The sequence below is a fragment of the Sycon ciliatum genome, chromosome 7 (genome assembly GCF_964019385.1).
Source record: "Sycon ciliatum chromosome 7, ocSycCili1.1, whole genome shotgun sequence".
Classification (NCBI taxonomy): Eukaryota; Metazoa; Porifera; class Calcarea; order Leucosolenida; family Sycettidae; genus Sycon; species Sycon ciliatum.
Window position 1 is genome coordinate 23,916,839 of NC_088649.1, and position 21,956 is coordinate 23,938,794.

A 21,956-nucleotide genomic window follows, 5' to 3' on the forward strand; every position below is an offset into this window, starting at 1 on the left:
AAGTGCAAAACTTCCAGAAATCTTAACTCAGTCAAATCTCGCTCCAATCCAAGGATCCAAATATCTAGGTCGAAGAGACCAGTCTCACCTATTGGTAGAAACAATCCGCGAACTGCTGCGAACTGTGGTTCTTGATATAAATCACTTGCAAACTGAGCCACGGATTCTACCGGCAGGCCCCAAGAAGTTGCGTTGCAAAAGTTTTACCCGTGCCACCACCCAAATCCCTCCATTATTTATCTACTGATGATGATGTTCAGAACAACGAAACTGATGTATATGGATTCCCCCATGCCATATTTGACCTGTAGTTCATGTACTCCCGTACTAGATTTGTGCCACAGTTGTATGACCTCGCACCATAACGGCATGCTTGCTTGGCTTGGGAGATACTTCCGTGCTTCATGTGTTTTGCCTCTTCAGTTGTGTTTTCCTTCTCTTCAGATTTGTTTTATAATAAATGTCTTCTTGCTAACTGTAGACATATCAGAAACGTCTGGAGAAGTATCGTAGATATTATCTGTATTTATCAAATATACCACTCTTTGGTCTAGAAAGAATTCTTTTTGATATTACAATGAGAGTGGATAATCAACGGCTTGTCCACCAACTCTTTTTAAAAAGTGCTTTTGGTCGAGAATTTTCTTGAAACAATTGTTCAGATGAAGTCTTTGTAAGGCAAAGTATTAGCGCAACATGCAAGACTATGTCCAGTGCATTGCATATGTGCAATTTTATAAATAATTGTCAAAATGGCCACACATGCACATGCTCATGTCGGAGCACTGGAAACTCTGTCCAAAGTGAATTCTGACCATGGCACATCGATCATGGTGAGGACCTAATGTCTGTCTGAGCCTGCCATGGCACTGGAATGCAAAATTCCATACTCTATTTCCATGGTTACCATGGCTGTTGCCATGGAATTTTGTAATGTGCCTTGTACGATCACGTCCAAAATTTGTGGACTCCTTCATTAGCCTCTTAGCAACAGTTTCAGGGTCAAGTTTTAGGTCAATGTTATAACAGAGGCCGTGCAGCATGTCTGTGTACGATGTTCCTACCGGTAGGGCCGAGGTCTGTGCAAGCTATCGTTAAAACAATCAATCGCAATACGCTGCAGCATTTTTTCATAGTTTTTTTCCCACTCCTGGCGATGACCAGGCAGACCGAAAAGTTGAAAAATTGCTGAATTTTGTGAGAAACGCAGTGCTTTCTGGAGTGTAGGGGAGTTGCCTGCAAACGGCTCAAGCTCAATAAAGCTGTATGAGACATTTCTTTAGAATTGTTCAAATTCCTTTCTCCTATCCCATTTCCTGACTCTCAACATCTTTCTTTGAAAGGGCCATTTAATCTTACACTGCACGTTGCAGTGAAGCATTCTTGTTCGCATATCTTTTTTTGTTGGTATGGAAGAAAAGTGAGTCAGGGAAGAGGGGATAAATGTCTCAACAAGCGGGCGTGTAAAGGCCCTATTACCCAGTAAACTGCATCCTTGCAGTTGACACTGAGGACATATGGGCGAAGTGGCGGCTCGCCGATGTGAATGTATTTGCTTGATGTGTTCATAAACATGTCAGGTGATGCGGCCGCGAATCCGGCTAACTTTTTTTCATTTTACTTTTTTTATGGAAGAAAAAACATGCAGATGGCATGTTTGAAAGCAAAGTTGCCAATCGGCCAGTGCATATGAGTTGACTGTCTGTGCTTCTCTACCATACTGCCCGTTCTTGCTGGTGCGTGCTTTCGCTGCAGTGGGCTGGAAGACAATAAATACACCTCGTTTCCCGATCATTTCTTTACCTACGGCCGTAACATACAAGGCAAGATGTGAGTATGGTCAACACTTTTTTTAAACTTCTACAAAAGAGAAAGACCAAGGAACTACAAGTTACGCTATACTGTCCACTAACACCACCAGTTACTAAACAATCAGCTCATGCGATAACGTTGCATGACACTGACCGACGTATAGCGTAACTTGTAGTTCCTTGGTCTTTCTCCTTTTGTATAAATTAAACCTTGTCTCTCCATCTGAGTCCATTCCTGCACATTTTTAACCCTTTCAGCACGGCCAGGGTGTGTAACTGACCCGCGGAGCCAAAACCAGTGATTTTCGTGATTTTCCAAAACTAGTCCTATTCACTCACAATTTTTTCTGCGGAATGCATGTTCGCACGCGACATCTATGTACTAGTACGCGTGCATAGCGGCACACGTGCGCCCGTCAGTACTATCGTAGAACAGTCGACGTTCATCCAGCACGTCACTGGTCCACGTAGGGATAAGATCCGTCGACCACGAATGTCTCGGGAGTACGTTCATTTTCACTGTACGCATCAACAGTCGCACAAAAAATTATTGGTGGCGCAAGGAGAAGCTTGTCGTTTGGAGTGACAAGTGATCACCGCTGCTTTTCCTTGTCAGAGTCAACACTACACTTTGTTCTGCGGCCTTGGGAGTAGTGTTGGAGTAGAAATTGCTGAGGAGACGTCGCGGAGGGGCGAGCTTTCCTGCGCAGGTATGCCTTTGGCCGTATTTCAGCATGGTCGATTGGAAAAATTCAAAAAGTTTATTTCAAGAAAACCCCAAAAGGAAGATGGGGGACATGTCCTCAGCGCTAGAAGAGGTGTTCTACTATCTGCCGGTGTATAGTTCTGGCCAATTGAGGACGTAGCTGGCTGTATTGCCAGCGCTTGTAAATTGGCTATTTTCAAGACGGTCATTTGTGGCGTCAGGGGGTGATGGACCTCGTCTTCTGGGATGCTCGCGTGGCTAAGCGGTACTGCTCCAGGAACTCTTCTAAGGTTGAGGCAATGTTGGCTTGATGGAGTTTTGTTCATAGCTTGTTCGTATACGCTGTGGCGTGACTCGTTTCTAGACCCATAAATAATGTGATATTTCGGCCATTTTTGAGGGTATGCAAATTTCAAGGCTCCCTTCAGAATCATTTTCAAGGGCTTTGCACAATCGATCCACACCCCAAAGGGAACCTACCTGCAAATTTTGAGCGAAATCGGAGAGATCCACTTGCACACATACTTTTGGTATTCTCAGACATGCTCTCTTAACCCTTTAAGAGCCGCCCCATACTTCAATGCGTCGTAAACGACGCATTCAAATGCAAAACTTCAAAAGATCGTAACTCAGTCCAATCTCGCTCAAATCCAGTGATCGAAATATCCAGGGCGAAGGGAAAACTCTCACCTGTCGGGAGAAACAATCCACGAAGCGCTGCAAGCAACGGGTCCTGAGATAAATCACTCGTAAGTTGAGCCGCGATCGCGGCAATTTCAAAAGCGCGCAGTGCGACTTTAGTATTGAGAATTTTGAGACTTTTCGTCACGCTGGTTTACTCGAATTTGCACGGGTTTCACTGTTGATATTGTCAAGAGTACACAGCGAAAAAATTGGAACTCCACGATCGAGCAAAATGAAATATCTGGAGCGGGACGCAATTGGACGCATTTGGGGCATTTTTCGTACTGTCGCTGCGATCTAGCGCTGGATAGACGGTGTGCTGGCTATCATGATCGACCTCATTGTCTTCCTCTCGCGGAGACCTTTCCAGGAAGCCCTAGATTGTGAGGATTGAGTGAGTAGAACTGAAGCTATGATCCAAGGAACACGAAAAAATGCAGAATTTTGAAATTTTCCTGTGGCTCTTAAAGGGTTAAACGCTTTCCAACCAGTGGTTGGGACCAATGTGTTGTATTTTATTATTCTACTTTGCCAACTGTGGGCAATCACAACAGGCCTTGCAGGGTGCTCAAGGCGAAATGGGTCGGGAATGCTGGTAATGCCGTTGCGCGCGGGGGGAAAATGCATTAAAGTAGTTCGTACCACGGAATGCATTTGATCTGCGCCAAGCTCGATCTTCTCAAAGATGCCCTGTGAGATGCTAACAAATTATTTTCATTGTCTGCACACTCACTGTTGCAATCCACCACAGATACCTGAAGGGCAACCGGCTGAGCACGACTACAAACCTGTGCCATGTGATACGCGATGGTGTACACCTGGACATTGAGGCGTCAGCGATGAAGTCAGTGAATCAGATCAACAGCTCAGGTGCGTGGTGGACCATTCTTACTCCATGTACTAGTATGCGTGTGTACAGACGCGTAGCCCGCATGGGGCACGGGGAGGGGGCACATATAAACTGTATACAAGAATATCAACCCATGTACATAGAATTCCACAGTTACAACATGTCTGCATATAATAGCACTGTAGCAACACATAGACAAGTCAGATCAATCCAAAACTTTCAGACGGTGAACATCAGGTGTGTTTGATCATTTTGAAAAAAACCCTAAGAATCAAATTGTTTGCCCTCTGGTCATATTTTAGTGTGCTCTGGCTCATATAGCAAATTTTGGGGTATAGTGAACCATTGTGCATGTCCCTGCTTGAACCAATACACAATTGACCCTTTAATTATAGCGAACCCTTCTAGCGTATAACGAACCGAATCGTGTAGGGCCGCATGCAAACCAAGTGTACTCATGCAGTCATGGGCTACTTGCCGGTCATGCCTTGCTGCGTGTTTAGTTAGTGTAAGTGGATTTCAGTTACAAAGAACTTTGCCTATCAAGAACTAATTCTCCTGCCCTATGGTGTTCGTTTGGTCAGGAGTCGACTAATTCTTGTCCCATAACTCATTACTTGGACTGGGTTTTAATCGAGCACATGCCCGCCTTGTATTGTGTGCTCTCTCTGCTCTCTCTCTATTGTCACTCACTTGCTCACTCAACCACTCACTGTCTGGCTCACTGACTACTGTAACTCACGCACGCGCTGACTCACTTTACCGTATTTTTCGGAGTATAGTGCGCACCTTTGTATAATGCGCACCCCCAATCTTCATTGGGGGTGCGCACTTCAATCTTCATTGAAGCACATGCATTTCATACTCGGAGCATAGTGCGCACCTGCGATTTAGGGCCTAAAATAGCACATCTAAAGTGCGCACTATACTCCGGAAAATACGGTACCTTGCTCGTGTGCTTAGTGACTCATTCAAATTTTCACTCCCCCATCTCTCTCTCTTTATTTCTTTCTCTTCCTCACTCTCTCTCTCTCACTCTTTCTCTCTCACTCTCTCACTCTCTCTCACACTCTCTCACTCTCTCTCCCTCTCCCTCTCCCTCTCCCTCTCCCTCTCCCTCTCCCTCTCCCTCTCCCTCTCCCTCTCCCTCTCCCTCTCCCTCTCCCTCTCCCTCTCCCTCTCCCTCTCCCTCTCCCTCTCCCTCTCCCTCCCTCTCTTTCTCTTTCCCTCTCCCTCACTCTTCCTTTCTCTTTATCTGTCCGCAAAACACTACATGGGCACAGGTATATGTCGGCAAAATTGCGTCAACGAGCAAAGTCCTGCATCGGCTGAGTGCAATGCTACGTGTGAAGGTACACTCGTGGACTACGAGTGTGTAGAGTGCTTGGTTAGAGGTAAGATAGTTTGCAATTCCTTTTCTTCATGTTGATTTGTGCTGCTTGTTTTGAGAGTCCAGGGCTGCTCTCCTCCCCCCCCCCGAAATGGGGGGGGGGGATATCTGCATGCTTGAAACGTTTATGCGTTTGTCATGCCTGTGTTGAAGAAAACTTGCCTGGTTGTTTTTATATGGCTTCCTTTTCTCTGTGCTGCGGCGGTGAGTCCACATAGGGCGAAACAGTTCTGTCCGCAGATTTAGTTTATAATATACATGTCGTATATTATATGTGTGTGTAGTAGCTGGCCCCCAGTCTCTCCGGAGGCGTGGGTTCGAATCCCACCGCTGCCACCAATGTAGTAGCTGGCCCTCGGAGACAATTTCACACACTCAACAAAGCACTCACTTTGTGGTTTCACGAATACTCGTTAGGACAGAATTATTAGTTACACACTCGGCAAGTAAAGATAAGAAGTGAAAGGAGCACAAGAAAAGAACAATGCAAGAAGACAAAACACGCGGCGAACGGCAGCCATGTTTTTAGGTCATCAACCAATGAGCAATCTATATAAACCGGTCGCCGACGAAATTCTAGAATATTCCAGATCTGTGAACTGTGATTGGTTAATTATGCTAATGGTCTAGAACAATAACACTAGCAGCAGTCATACGGGTAAATACGGGTTTAGCCATCCACGACTCATACATTACTCACGAGCGACTCACGGAAAGGGTAATAACATGCAGATACAAAATACGCAAGGAGAGAAAAAATGTAACTAACTGCCCATCTTGGGGTTTGAACCTAGGAATCTGTATCAACACAAGCTCTACAAATAAATACTCTTTTACTGCGAAAAATATACTTTCTATTAAAATGCAACTCCTACATGTGTATGTGTATGTGTGTGTGTGTGTGTGTGTGCGTGTGTGTGTGTGCACGCGCGCGTGCACGTGCATGCATGCACGTACGTGTATGCATGCATTTGCGTTTTCATGTTGCTTGAGCGCAGATTATTCTCCAGGATATTGCCCGACCCTAAACATTTCTCATGGGTTGGTGTCATACTATAATTCGCGTCGCATACATACATTAGTCAGGCTGTCTTGTGATCTGGGATACGAGATGAAGATGGTTAAGGACATCAAGAAGGGGGTTGATCGAGTGTTGGATCACATTGACTTCATTTGCACACGCGAGAGCTGTGAGCAAGGCACATGGAGCGAAGAGCCAGTCCTATGTTTGCGTGAGTATTCCTACTGGCGAATACAGTCAACCTCGCTTAACCGCACACAAAAATATCCGGATAGGCGAGGGAACCGGATAACCGAATACCGGTTATGTTGGATGCATCATGTATGCTGTGCATCCGTAACCGGCCATTTTCTTCCGGATGGCGAGGGAAAGAGGACCGGATAAGCGAGGTCTGGCTGTATTCGTAATAAGATTGAGGGAGTTGACAATGTGCATAGTTGTTTGTTGCTTGTTTGAAGTTTTATTTTACATCGCACACCAAACGGGCATTGATGCCCAATATTATGATGGCGATAGAATAAAAAATGCGGCTCGATAAAGCTGTAATCGCGAAAATGAGAAAGCAGTCAACAGGAAATGTATGTACCGGTACTTACAAGCCAAGTTCGAACAAAATTAACAATCAGAGAGAAATGGGAAAATCACGACCGATGCCAGAGGGACTATTCGGCCATATTAACCGTAGAAAAACACTTTCAGTAATCCTTTAAGTGGGGTTGGACGACGAGTGAACGTGAGTTCCTGCGGCACGGTGTTTCAAAGCTTCACGGCAAGTAGTCTAGGAGAAATCGTGACAGTCGCCACTGGCACTTGAACAAGGGACCCTCGCTTATGGCTACGGTATGCTCTTACCTACAGCGGAATATTTGATCTTTTTTTAAGCAATATAGTGAAACCTGGCTAAGACGACCGCTCAAGGGACATTCAAAATGTGGTCTCTGTCAACAGGTGGTCTCCTTGTCCAGGGCCATTTGACTGGAAATAGCATCCCTTGGTGTGAAATTATCGACCACAACTAAAAACTATGCGGTCTTCAGACCCATGTTGTAGCGCGATTTCCTGGCCTTTTCGTGGAGACAACTAGAAGACTATATTTACTTATTGGTTTCAACCATACTCTCAAATCAACCAGAAAACAACAACAACAACAACGATCGCCAAATCGCTGTCATCAGCATAACGTGCCCGCGTGCGTGCATTGGCTTACGTGTACATCAGTGTGCGTGCATGCATGAATGATGAAGATCAAAGACAAAACAGATGATCATACATGATGCATCGATGAGTCATACCACAACGTAACCATGGATATAAATAATGGCGACGCGATGGCGACAGCAAAGTTCCACGTCCAAAAGCGTAGGTGCAAACAACAAGGAAAAATCAGAGTGCAGAACAAACAGAAATTCAAATCGAAAGGAGATAAATATTGTGGAGATGAAGCAAATCAGTTTGGTCTGTCAGAGGGTGCTTGCGCCCAGAGACAGGGTGACAGCAAACCCTGTCAGAGAGAGTCAGTGTACAGAATAGGAATACATAGAACGCAGCACGCGGTGGAGTTGCTGTGGAGAGCGAGAATGCAAGCAACAACGTAAGTATTATCTATGCAACTGATTATATCGGCGTATCCGACAAACACGGACAACAAACACTGTATCGTAACAACGCACTCGTAAATGATGTTATCACAACGACACTCATTCTATGTCAGCGCAGTGTCCTGTCCAATCACACTCAAGAAAGAGGAAAGAAAGAAAAATCAAATCACACTCGTAAATCTCACACACTCCCTGCTTGACAACATTACAACTGGCACCCATACATCTCGCACACTTGGTCCTGGTTGCAGCAGTCTTCTAGGACAGGTTGTCGCCTTATCCGATTGGTCTCCTTAATAGGTTTTACTTTACCTAGCCTTAATTTCACTACTGTAAAGGGCCATCCGGCAATATTGATACGTTTTCACGGAAGGAAAAAGTTTAGTTACGACCCTCCCCCCCCCCCCTCACCGATCCCCTGCAACGAAAAATATATTGATTTGACAGCTAGAATGGATTGATGTTTCAGCTATCATTTTTTTCAAAACGAACCTCTCCTCTCCTCAACCCACCCACCCATAAACGAAACTTTTTCTCTTCGTGAAAAAGATCGATAATTACGGACGGCCCCTAAGTCGACAAATTTTCGGCCCGTTCAAATTTCTCGGCCTCCAGGGCTAAAACACATTTCGGCGGAACCAAATGTGGCCTGTACTGCTGCTGCTTGTGTACACCGTCACACTGAACCTTTGCAAAAACAAAATTACGGCTGCAACAAATTTTCGGCCAAAATAATAATAATAATAATAATATTAACTGGTTTGAGGGAAAGAGACAAACGGGAAAAGTCTGAAGAAAAAATTGACTGTCACCACCAGGACATAATAATAATAATAATAATGAAAAGGCGACGAGGAGACAACAACTTTATTAATGCGATTAATAGTATAAGTGAAGCGGACATTACAAAATGATGAATGAGAATACATGTATCTAAAATGGTTGTTCCTAATCGATTTTCTTGAGACTATCATCAGGGAAAATCGTCTCACAATAGAGGCTATACGGAGAAACAAACTACTTATAGGTTATCGGATAGTGGGAAGTATACAAGGTGAGGTGTGAAAAAAAAAAATAAAGTGGGAGAGAAGACGAAAGAAATTAGAAGAAAAGATGTGAGAGTTTTCCGACGGTGTGAGCTACTACAAAAGGTGAGTGAAATGAAGGCGTGGAAGCAGGTGAATGTGATAGAGTGAGGAACTGTGAGGTGTAGGTGTATGCGAATGAATACGTGTGTGAATGCTAGGTGAAGAGTCTCAGTTTTGTGACATTTTCTTACTGAATGCATAGATTAGGATTGTGTTTACGGATGAAAACAGCTTCTAATACCTTAAGTTCACGAAACCTACGAGCACGACACAAAACAGTGAAGCATGAATCATCATACACTGAGCGGCATTGGCTACTAGACAAGAGGTGTTTCTTAATGGCTGACCCTTTCGTTGTGGTCTCACCTTCAGTCCGGTCATCTTCATCTTGGTTGTCCAACTCACTCTCTTCATCACTGCTCTCACCTTCCTCATCCTCCTCCGCTTCCATCCCGTCCGCTGCACCCAACGACAATCCCACGCTACTGCTCGCTGCCAGTCCATGTCCGGTTGTAGATGCTATTACCAGCGCACCTTTTGTAGTAGCTCACACCGTCGGAAAACTCTCACATCTTTTCTCCTAATTTCTTTCGTCTTCTCTCCCACTTTATTTTTTTTTTCACACCTCACCTTGTATACTTCCCACTATCCGATAACCTATAAGTAGTTTGTTTCTCCGTATAGCCTCTATTGTGAGACGATTTTCCCTGATGATAGTCTCAAGAAAATCGATTAGGAACAACCATTTTAGATACATGTATTCTCATTCATCATTTTGTAATGTCCGCTTCACTTATACTATTAATCGCATTAATAAAAATAATAATAATAATAATATTATGATCAGGTCGAAAATAGCCGAAAATAAATATTAGCGCCAAATGTTTTTTTGACGTACAGTATGGTACCCTTTTCATGCTAGAATGTTTTTCATTTGTTCGCGCGCCGGGCTCACCTGTTTAAAGCTGCACGCGCAGCTGCTCAGAACGAGATTTATTCCTATTTCACTGTACCTCGATCCATGGCTTGTTGAAAAGGTCTGGACCACGGGAAGCCGTTTCAGGGACTCACAGCGCGACAGGCACACCACAGGGCCACTTCCATCTCCTCTCCAAGTCTTCTTACCATGCCTGAAAATAACAAAACAACTGCCTCTCAAGATTACGTCCTCTGCTGTCGATTTGTTGTTTACGCTGCTGCCATCTGAGGAGGACAGCCGCTCGTGTGGTGAGTCAGAGACCGCGTCAGGCGAAATAGCACGTCATAGTACATTTGAGATCAGCGGGAAGAAGATGACGACGTCCACTAATTTAGTATCTGTGCACACGAATCTGCTGTGTGTGTGACTCTGTGTGTCAGCTATGATATCATCTTCTGTGGTTCCATGCCTAGCATGTACGTCTGAACCATCCTGCAAAGTTTGAATGACGTAGGTTGAGCGATCGCTCCGCGAAACATACTTTTTGAAATTCTCTTCATAGTATATCTTCCACCATTGAAATTTCGAATTTCTTCAAAAAAAGTGCTGAGAGGGGTGGCTTGCAACCTCGATATGGCTTGTTCCAGGCATGCTTTGGAGCCATCTTCTGTTGAAGTAGTGGCGGGGATCTGCCCTGCAACTGCTACAACAAAAAATGATTCGATCTGAGAAAAGGTGAGACTGCGAATCTCGGTTGAATATTGAGTATTTCAAGCCTTTTCACGACGAAGATGGAGTTCTTTTTGGAGATGGACGTCGCGGCAAAGGACATGGTGTCCGACTTCTCGCGTCTGGTGAAGCCAGGGATCATTTGTCCAATCAGGTCGGCAGCCTAACCGTCGGTAAGCTTGTGTTCGGATCCCGTTCTGCTCGATTTGGTAGATCACAAACAATTTGATATCGCACAAATTGATCTCAGCATCGTGCGTACGGTATTTTATATTCAGAAAATCCCAAAGTGTCTCTGTGTGGCCGTCCTATGCCACGAGAAACTCCAATCAGGCTCCTATGTCCTCTGCCTTCATGATTGAATGTCCACTTCGTTTGAACAACGAACACAACAATCGAGGATGGCTTTGCAATGAAAAATACAGCTATACTGGAGCTGAAAAAAGAAAGAAAAAAACGTGCTCAGGATGAGACTCGAGTACACGCATACTCTCCCAGCAGGTGAAACGCAATTTTTTGTGAAAAATGCGTGTCGCCGACTGACCAGTAATTTCGCCTGACGGATTCCAGTGGCCCTGAGAGCGGGAATAGCTCCGATGAGAGCAAGCCTAACTTGAATTTCAAGATGAAGATTTTGAGCCGGACACTGATGGTGATCGTGATGGCGAGCGAGTGTGCGAGTGCTTTGGAAGAAAGCAGTGGATCAGGTGGTGGCGGTGTAGACCACGGTGTGTCCGGTGGACAAGAACCTTCCCAAAATTTAATATAAATGTGTCAATACCCATTAAGTACCGTTTAATCTCTATTCTCAATGTAGTGGACACATACTACGGCTGTTAAAGGGTTAATGCATTTTCTCCGACATACGTCAATGTGCCGCAAGTGAGAATTTGGAATGACAAGGGATCAGTCGGGGAAGTAAACTGCCAGAAAAGAGAGAAAAAAGCACCAGACCCACCAGGACTCGAACCCGGCATAGCTCAAATGGTTAGAAAATTGCTCTTGGCCTGACAAGCAAGGTCCCGGGTCCGAATCCTCGTGGGTCTGGCTTTTTTTTACTCTTTTCAGGCAGTTCACTTCCCGCGGACTGATCCTTTGAATTTTGAAGTTCTCCCAATCATTTGAAACTGAGGAATGTGTTCCTGTTGCGCATGCAGCTATCGAATACTACTGTGACAATGTGGCCATGAAGGGGGCTGCAACAACCACCACGACAATCACACCACAGATTGGAGGTGTCACAAGGGTAAACTGTGGATACGGTTATGACATTCCGGACGCTTGGACTTGCAGCGCTTACGCTATAAACCAAGGCGTATACCGTGAAGCTGACCACCTTAAGGAAGGGAGGACGTGTCAAAAATGTAAGTCTCGTGCTTGCACTCGGTGGCTGATTTTATGAGCGTGCACGGCCAGTAAAACCTGTCAATGCTTCAATGTATGTGATAGCGTGCTAGTGTGTCTTTGTGGGGGGCGTGTGTGCGTGTGGGATGGCGGGTCACCTGCCGTGACGCTGTCGACGCTATTATCCAGCCCCCGCATGGAGCCTGTGGCGAAGCCCCTCATCTGCGGCACTTGTGCGCGCAGTTTTCGTCGGCCACAGGATATTGCGAGGCACAAGTGTAACGCTGCTCGCGAGGCCCGCGCGCTGAGTATGGCGTTCCCCGCCCGGTGGACTACACGTCTCCTGGTCTGCCCCGTATGGGGCCACATAGCCAGTCATGGCAGTGGAAGAAGGAAGGAAGGAAAGGCGTGCATGTGTGCGTGCATGTGCGTGCAATATGCGTAGCAGAAGGGAATGAGCAGAGAAGAAAAATGTATTTTTCAAGAAACAACCCTCCTCCATTCCGTGGGTCTGTGTGTATCTAAGCCAAAGACACCAACGCCTCCAGTGTTGTGTGCTCAATCCTACAATGGAATTCATAAATGTATGATGGACCCAGCAGCAGGCCTGTTCCTATAATGGGTCGGTTTGGGTGTTCTCCCTATAGCGGGTCGGTTTGAGTCGCATATATGGACAGCTCAGAGTGCACAGTGCGAGAGGTGCATATCGTACGCCTTATAGACACAAATATTTAGCTAGCTCAGAGTACACAGTGTCATGCACACTCTGTGCTTCAAATAAGCAAAAAGCAGATGTAGAAGGTCAACTAACGGAGAACTGAAGATCAGGGGATCAACTAAAGGTTATGGCTACGCAGTGCATGCCGGTTTCAGAATATTCCCGTAATCTAAACAATAAAATTAATGCCATTGCGCTACACGTCCAGTGCAGAATCTACGTAAGTTCGGCCTCTGGAAATACGCCTCGTACGGAGTTTTCCCGTGTAGGCTTCTGTGGACGCGGTTGTTGTAGCTGTAGTAAAACAGCGGCAGACGATCAGGCCAATTTTTATCTTCCAGCAGGTCACGTCTTAGGAATTGCGCCAGTGTCTGGTTGAAGCGCTCTACCCGGCCTTGACTTTGTGGGTGATACGGTCGGCCGTTGATCTTTTGTGCCCGCATCTCGTCCATGAGTGTCGACAAATCACCATTGTTGAATTCTTTCCCGTTGGCCGTTTGGAGAATTCTTGGAGGTCCGTACAAGTACATCGTAGAAAGGATCACGCGGCACACTTCCTTCGCAGTTTTGGCTCTGATGGCACCACCCATCGCGAATCGGCTGTGACAGTCCACAATATTACAGACGTATTGGAAGCCTCGACTCGCTGGGAGCTTTTTCAAGTCCATTTGCCAGCGACTGTTCGAGTAAGTGGCCTTTATTGTTCTTCGTACCAACGCTGTCTTAGGCAGAGGATTCTGTCGGGCACAGTGCTCACATTCGAGTGTTTGGCGCACCAGTTGCAGGACTGTCTCTCGGATGATAGGATAATACGAACACCGTAAGGATTCGTATATCGTCTCGGGTCCCCGATGATCAAGACTATGTTCTTCTGCAATCTTGCTGATCAATTCCTCCCTTGAGATGCATTTCCTGTGCGCAACGTTTAGCTCGTTTGACTTGTAATGATAATAATAATAATCTATCTCAACCCTACAGCCTCCCATTATAATGGAACTCCCTTCAATTTAGACTACGTCTTTGGGAAATCCTCAAATATATATACAAAGGCACACAATGAAAACCTTGGCAAATTTATTCCGTTGTGACTCCGAGTTTCTTGGCTGAACCAATCATCAGACAACGATAATGGAATAGGAGGCAGCGCTGGTATATCTAAGTGGAGAGAGGTGTGATAATACGATAGCGAGAGGAGTAATCGCGTGAATGTATACAGGGACGGGCTATTTCAGAGGCAGATGCAGTAGGCGCAGGTCTAGCACTAACAAGTACGCGCTTAATGTCGCTCACACACCACACACACACACACACACACACACACACACACACACACACACACACACACACACACACACACATACTAACACGCACACACATAGTAACACCCACACACACATACACACATACACACATACACGCACACACTAACACACACATACACTCACCCACAACACCCTAACTTGCACACGGGCGCACGCACACACAGGACACCCACCCACCCACAACACCCTAACTCGCACACGCACAAACACACGCACACACGCATATGCACACACCTATAGACACATGTCCACACGTATACACTGGCATCTGCGTTCGTATGACAAATCTAAGCGCACACAAACTCCTGCAATCACGCGTCAAAAACCCCGCAGCGGTCATAGCTGTCTATGTAATAGGGGTGGCCAGCAGAAACTTGCGCTGGTGAGGGCATTTAGATACCAGCTCACTTCTCTTGTTTAGGGAGGCAGCTTTTGAAGCTTTCAGGATGTGGAACTTTTCGGTTAAGCATAGGCCACACTTCTTGCTGAGGTTACTGTACGAAGGTGCTCTATCCTTGATCTCCCATCTGATGTCGAATCCGCGGTTCTCGTTTTTCAGATCCCAGATGTGCTTGGACAACTTAGTCGATGCGGCGTACTTTTCATGGCGGAAGTCCGAAGTATATATATAATAATATACTCAATCTGCGGACAGCATGCTGTTTCGTTCTTTTTGAACTCATCAGCGCAGCACAGAGGAAATGAGGCCGAACCTGATAGCAATGGAAATAAAAATTTCCAATCAGGTTCGAACGTACCTTGCCAGAGTGCTCAAACTGACAAGTCAGTGAGCTCTGCATAACGCAAACATATATAATAATATAAATAATAATAAATAATAGAGTGCGCCACCCTCGTACAAGAATCTCTCAATAATTTTCTTGATACGTTGTTCATTTAGACTTCCATAGTTTCCATCTTCTACTAGTATACACAACTAGTATACACTCATCTAGGCCTGCCCAAAACGTTTCTGTATTTTGATCTTTTGTCTTTGAATTCACCCTGCACGTTTTCCCTACTGCAATTCCACTGCCCTCCGCCTCCATCATGCTCTAGCCCTATTCTTCCATATTCTTCCATATCCATCTTTGCTTCAGTATAATAGTAAAAGTAGTCTTGGTATGACCCATCCCTCATCTCTTTCACAAGATCAATAGTTCCTTCCGTTGCCTATTTTCGTGTGACTCACTGTGAGTGCGAAATTGGGTCCCGGGGTTATGGGGTCAATAAGGATTTCCCGGTTCTTCCATTTCCGTTATACAAGGTCATGGACCCCTTGCACTCAGAGGACCCAGTCAAGACGTCATGTGTGCACTTGCATGACTTCCTTTTTTGGTCAAACCCGCCCTGCTATAGGGAGCCGACCCGTTATAGGGGCCGACCTGTTATAGGAACCCACATATACATTAATGTACATGACCAGGAGATACCGTATTTCCTCGATTAATGGACCATGCTCGAGTAATAGACCATGCTCAAATAGTAGACCCTCCTAGAGGCCTCACGGAAAAATAGTAGACCATGCCCGAATAAGAGACCCGGTCTCTTATTTGAGTTCATCGCTTTGCGCATGCGCACTAAGAAAGCACGTGGTGGATCAAAAAAGGACGCGGTTTTAGGTGGCGCAACTACAATTTTTATAGTCGCTAGTGCTTTCTTTCATTATTTGAGCATGGTCCACTATATTTTCATCGGCACATCGTTGAGAATGGTGGATTATTAACACGTCATAATATACTTCCTCCGTATACAAAAACTTCGTGACTTTTTTTGAACAGTGTTTTTGAGCAAGAACCTGCTCAACGAACGGCGCCAAAGGCTGTCATCGACAACCCACGTCCATGTCGAGGTTAGTTTGGTTGATCCCGAACAGATTCTCCACGGCGTGTGAGGACGTTGCCGAAAGAAACTCAAGAGTCAAATAAAAAAAAGCTAACACCTACTTGCTCGAAACTAACACAGTGACGAAGTGTAGCTCGTGGCCGGAACACGGAGTCACGTGGCACTCGCTGACCTGACACTGGCCAGGCTCGTACTTGCGGTGCGCGGCCCCATAGATCTACGCAGCGTGAGAACATAGGATTTGTTTCGCTCGGACGGCAAGATGAAACATTTCAGTCGTCGTGCAACCAGCGCAGACTCAGGATCAGAATGTCGATGGCCTGGCTCTCTTCGCCTCTCTCCAGTCAGACGTCTCCTTTGTCGCCAAGGGGAATCGCAGGGACCTCCTCGAAGCCATTGTAGAATGCTTGGGAGGATTATCCTGGCGAGAAAATGCGAAGCGTGTGGATGTGCTTGTACGACTCGTTTCACGGCATAATGGAGGTCGCGGGTTGGAACGACTGAATATAGTCGACACCGATTCGTACACACCTCTAGAGATGAAGAGGACGTAGCCAAAGTCCAGCGTCGGATCATCCCTGCAGGTGACAGGAATCTGAACGAAATGCGAGCGGAAGCAGCGACTATTGGCGATGCGGAGTCAGCGCCGTCAGGTGACGATGACATGAGCGACGAAGACTCTGAAAAAACTAAATCTTATTCGTCTGAGTTGCTTTTTTCTTTGTATATAGCTTGTAAACAGGTTAGACAATGCCACGAGTGTTATTCCAAGTCAAACGGAACAATTCCTGAGCTGTGCGCAGCTTTCAAAAAAAGTCACGAAGTTTTTGTATACGGAGGAAGTAGAACTTCTATATTATGACGTGTTAAAAAATCGACCATTTCCAGCGATGTGCCGATGAAAATATAGTGGACCGTGCTCAAATAATGGACCATGCCCAAATAAGAGACCGGGTCAAGGAAATACGGTATACATGAACTGAGCCAGCCCTGGCGCTTCTGGTGTCTTATTGCTTCGCTGTGTGGACGGCATGTATGCTAAACTGCATCTTAAAAGATTATTGAATAATAGCTACTTGCCAACTTACTACTAGCAAGTATGGACTCAGAAGGAGAGCCAAGGATTAATTCATAGAAAAGAAAATCGCATGAGCTGATTGTTTAGTAACTGGTGGTGTTAGTGGACATTATAGCGCAACTTGTAGTTCCTAGGTCCTTTTTCCTTTCTATGCTAGCAAGTAGTGCGAATTAACTTAGTGGCGGTGACCTCGACAATAATTTTAAACGGAAATTGTTTGCTCCCCCAGTCGGAGCTCGCGATTTTCCCGCCTGCCTGTTAAGTCAAGTGTCAAGAAAAATGTACGCATAACGTACAAAGATTCTGTGAAAGCTGTCCAAAAACGGCAAAGTCCATTTCCACTCCAGCCACTCCCGGTGTGGGGGCCGGTGTGGTCGGATTCCACTCCAAGTACACCTACTCCGGATTCGGCCAAACGATCACGCTCACTCTGAGCACACTTGCTCGGGATTCGCCCAATCGATCATGCCCCAGGAGTAAAAAAAACCAGATAGATAGAAGTATTGATAGCGTTCACCCTGATGATGATCGGCGAGGTCTCACAATATGTTGCTAGAGTTTAAACTGGTTAATTTTGATTCGCAGTGAAGAGATCATTACTGGAGTGTTTGGAGTGATGATTCCTACATAATAGAAAATCATCAAGTTTTTTTTAATGAACACCTCTTCTCTTCCTGAAACCTCCTAGATATTCTAGCCACTAATTACTGCCATGTTCCAACCATTTCCAATGGACGAGCGACAGTATACAAGAAAGGAGCTCAAGAAATAGCACACGTAGAATGCGATCTTGGATTCAGCATATTTGGCGAGTCTGACGGCTACTTGATGTGCAGACCATGGTTGCAGCGGCAAGGAATATGGGAAGGCCAGGGAGTGCGTGATACACACAACTTTTCATGCCAAAGTGAGTCAGAAATGAGCAATTGATTTTTGGAAGAATATAGAATATCCCATCTTGTGCGCGAGTGCGCATGTGTGTCTATGTGTGTGTGTGGGGGGGGGGGGGGAGGGGGAAGGGGCAATTGATTTTTGGAAGAATATAGAATATCCCGTTTTGTGCACGAGTACGCATGTGTGTCTATGTGATGGGGGGGGGGGAGGAGGAGGAGGAGCAGGAGCGGAGTTACCAGATCACGCAGCCTGTTTTTCAATACATAAAGGCGTAGTATGCAGTTGCCGTTTTTCTTCATTTCCTCTATTTCATGCACACTTCCCGTGCACAAGTATCCTACCTCAGCGTGCACATGCTTGTGCAGGCGTTCGTGTCATGTACGCAGACAATGCTTTGCCACGGCAAGTGTGAATTAGCCACCCTGGGTACACCTGACATGTTTTCGTCCTGTCCTTCCAGAGCCGCCGCATGTTGCAACTTACACTGTGAAAGAGTGTATCTAACTTTTAGAATGCATCCATTTGGACTTTGGGTGACTTTTTGTCGACCCCCGATCATATCAATCCATCGTACCATTATATTCTTTCATCATAGCCTAGGAGCTGTGGCATCATTCATGATCCACACAATGCCTCTGTACCTATGGTGAAGTTAAATAAAGTTAACATAACATAACATAACCTTTAGCAAATGCTACTCACTACAGTCTTGGCCAAAGAAATTTGACTCGTGAGCCAAAAGCAGTGCCTGGCTCATGCGCCCTCTGTCGCCCTCAGACGTTTTTTTGCCAACTTTTGGACCGTGCACAATGTAATTGAAATGGAAATGCGGCACTGCTTTCGACTCTCGGAGTGGATTCATTGCGCCCCGACGGTACAGTTCAAGGCTGGACTGTACGGTCACACTCTTGCTTGTGGCCCTTGCAATAGCAGTACATGTAGCATTGTAGCCACAAAATACAGTCAGACCTCACATAACCGCACACATCCTTTTTCCGCGAAAATATTCAGATAGGCGAGGGAACCGGATAATCGAACACACATGCTGTATGTATGCATGACATATGCTGTAAAGCAGTAGCGAACGGTTTTCTGCCGGATGGCGAGGGATCCGGATAAAAGAGGACCGGATAAGCGAGGTCTAACTGTACCGGCAAAGGTCACACTCGCTATTTGTTGTATTCATCTGATACCAGTCTCAGCACCAGTTCCTGGGTCGACGCCTGTCAGTGGAGTGTACAAGCGTTCACTTGAGTTCAGCTGTGCACTGCACCGAGTGTGATGTACCACAATCCCTTGGTGTATGATCACTGCACTGAGTGTGATGTACCACAATCCCTTCGTGCATGATCACACTTGCTGTCGCCATCAACAATGCTCCCTGCCCTCGTCCCGCTTTATATTCAAACATCTAGTATCTGAACTCGGCTAGTGCAACTTTCTAGCACGGCAACCAGTGCAGTATTGTGCTTCCTCAGCAAGCTCTTCACTGCATCTGTCTGCGGGGCTCGATGCAGGTCAGCAAGAAGGGTTTTTCCTGTTGAACTTGGACTTGATGGATTGGTGAATTTATTCGCCCTTTCGTTTGACACTCAGTCCTTTATTACACCGTGCATTTCCTGAAACACCACAAGTGCACGCTTGTCCCAGCCATCTTGTTCCCGCTTTGCAATCCGCTTTCCCTGGCCACGGAAAATTACTAGTAGACGCACTCGTGACGCACTACCAGTGAAAGCAGTCAGTTGCACTGTACACTGGCGCGTGTCTAGGCCGCTCGGTCCACTGGCACACCAAACCTCCTGGACACCGGCGTGGGCATACGTTCGGTGGTCGTCTAAGATGAACGGTGGCGGCATTTGATCCATGTTAGCGATGTCGGCCAATGTAGAGGATCCAGATTTCCTAGTCTCGACAATGTTCGTGTGAACTCCACGTAGAGCGTTGCTGAGGCTGGCTGGGTCTTTCTGAGAAGCATGTGTTGTAACGGGAAGGCTGATACTGTGCCACCGCTGAGATCATCTGAACCATTGTGCTGAGATTTTGAAATTTGTAGCACTCGAATAAAGCTCCGTCAATAGCTGCTGCACTTGTGTGTTAATCCACCACATTTTCACATTCTAACCCTCTTTCCTCAGGGCATAAAACTCTGCGTACAGTTTTCCTCCATCAGTGGAAACAGCACGTTTCCCGATCGATTGGCTCGTTTGCTTGGCTTCTCTGCTCGAATTTCTTCGTGACTGGCAACCCAGCGATGAACCTGCGTCCAATCGACAGGAAAAATTCTAGCAGTGGCCAACACATTTTTTGCTCTTAGGGGCCGTCCGTAAATATCGATGTTTTTTTAGAGACGATATTGGTGCTTCTCTCCCTTGACCCCCCTCCCCCCAGAAGACGCACATGTACATCTAGATCATGGAATCAATATTTTTGGATGCTCATTTTTTTCCTTTTTTTGTCAATAATATGAACCCAAGATGGCAAGTTTGCAGTATTTATAATCCAATTGAGAAGGAGAGCATTATGACTTTTTTGGTCGCCCTCGAGAACACTTGTGGCCAGCAGCCTTCTTGTGCTGCATTAGCCCATAGTAGGTGGTAGTAGGCGTCTTGAAAAAGGTCTCCTGCAGGCATCGTTCGGCCGATTTCCACAATCAATAGCTCATTCTTTTGCTCTTGAAATTCGCCACGGGCGTACAGCTTCCAATTTTTGATTTTGTTCTTGTGTCGCGAGTTTTAGCTCCGCGAACGGAAGCTGGTTTCACATTTCTTGTATAGCCATTTAGACGTCCGCGTGCAGGGATCGGCGAAACTTCAGATGTTTACATCGATATTTTTCTGATGCTCGAAAAGACGCACATGGCTCAAACCCCCTCCCCCCCAGACGCACCAATATCGTCTCATCGATATTTACGGACGGCCCCTTACCATGAAAGCAGGAAATATCTTCTACTTTCGCCTCCTTGGTTTGAGAATTTCTCTTGGGGCCTGCCATCACGACGAAGATTCAGAAAGAACCACCAAAACAAAAGCTCAAGATTATCGGTGTACGGGCGCAGCCATGTAAATGGAAGAAGCAATAGGAACACAAAAAAACGTGCGTGTACATTTACAATGTACATGGTACGACCTAGGCCCACGGGCTTGTACGAAGAAGCTCCGCGATGTTCGAACTTGGCCTGGGCTTATGCACGAGCATGGGCTTAAACGCGGGTTGGCTTATCCACCGGAATCTACGGTAACAAGAAGCACTGTGGTACAGAAAAAAGAGATTTTTTTAGCCCGAAACTACGGAAACGGCCCTACGGCGTTTTACATCAAGATCCAGCTAGTCGGGATTTTCAAATTTGAAAGTCACTCGAGTCAACGTTCCGCGACGTGCAGAGGTGGCCAGTTTTGTTTTGGCAAGAGCTGTCCTCTTATTGACGACCATCTTCCGTGAAGACAAAACGCGGCCATTTGATTGTTGAGTAGTTCTCTGGTGTCCACTTAGGGCCGGGTTCCACTGCGGCTCCGCGGCTCCGCGGCTCCGCTGCTCCGCGGCACTTGGCTGCATGCAGCGGAGCAGCGCGTGTCTGTGTAGAACTGTCCGGGCATGGAAAAAGGGTCGTTAAATTAAGAGCAGGTTGTCGCTAGCACCAGAATTTACTGTACACCTGTTACTTGCAGTCGGATAGACGTGTAATTTTGATGGCATGCTGTGTTAGCTTTAACTTGGTGTGAGCAAGAATTCCCTAACATGCGGATTATCTGGCTCTCTTTTCTTCATCCATGTCTGTCCACACCTGCCACTTACAGGTAACTTCGTCTGTACCCATACCACAGTTCCTGGCACATCTGGGATAAATGTCGTAGTCAAAGCTGTTTCAACCGCCGAGGTGTCTTTTGACGTCGCGAAAGCGATGTGCGACAATAAGAACATGAAACTATTGCCTCCTGAGCTCAGCTGGTGCGCAACAGGCA

The 21,956-nt window shown here is 46.1% G+C and overlaps 1 protein-coding gene across 1 annotated transcript in view; it reads left to right on the plus strand.

The window, feature by feature from the left end:
- Positions 1–21,956, plus strand: part of LOC135821733 (uncharacterized) — a 96,640-nt gene that overhangs the window by 74,529 nt on the left and 155 nt on the right. Inside the window, exons 14-20 of the mRNA XM_065334732.1 lie at positions 1,756–1,830; positions 3,953–4,071; positions 5,335–5,445; positions 6,440–6,673; positions 11,954–12,160; positions 17,792–18,010; positions 21,792–21,956. The exon at positions 21,792–21,956 is cut by the window's right edge and continues 155 nt beyond it. Of these exons, the coding sequence (XP_065190804.1) occupies positions 1,756–1,830; positions 3,953–4,071; positions 5,335–5,445; positions 6,440–6,673; positions 11,954–12,160; positions 17,792–18,010; positions 21,792–21,956 (1,130 nt within the window). The remainder of the gene's footprint in view (positions 1–1,755; positions 1,831–3,952; positions 4,072–5,334; positions 5,446–6,439; positions 6,674–11,953; positions 12,161–17,791; positions 18,011–21,791) is intronic.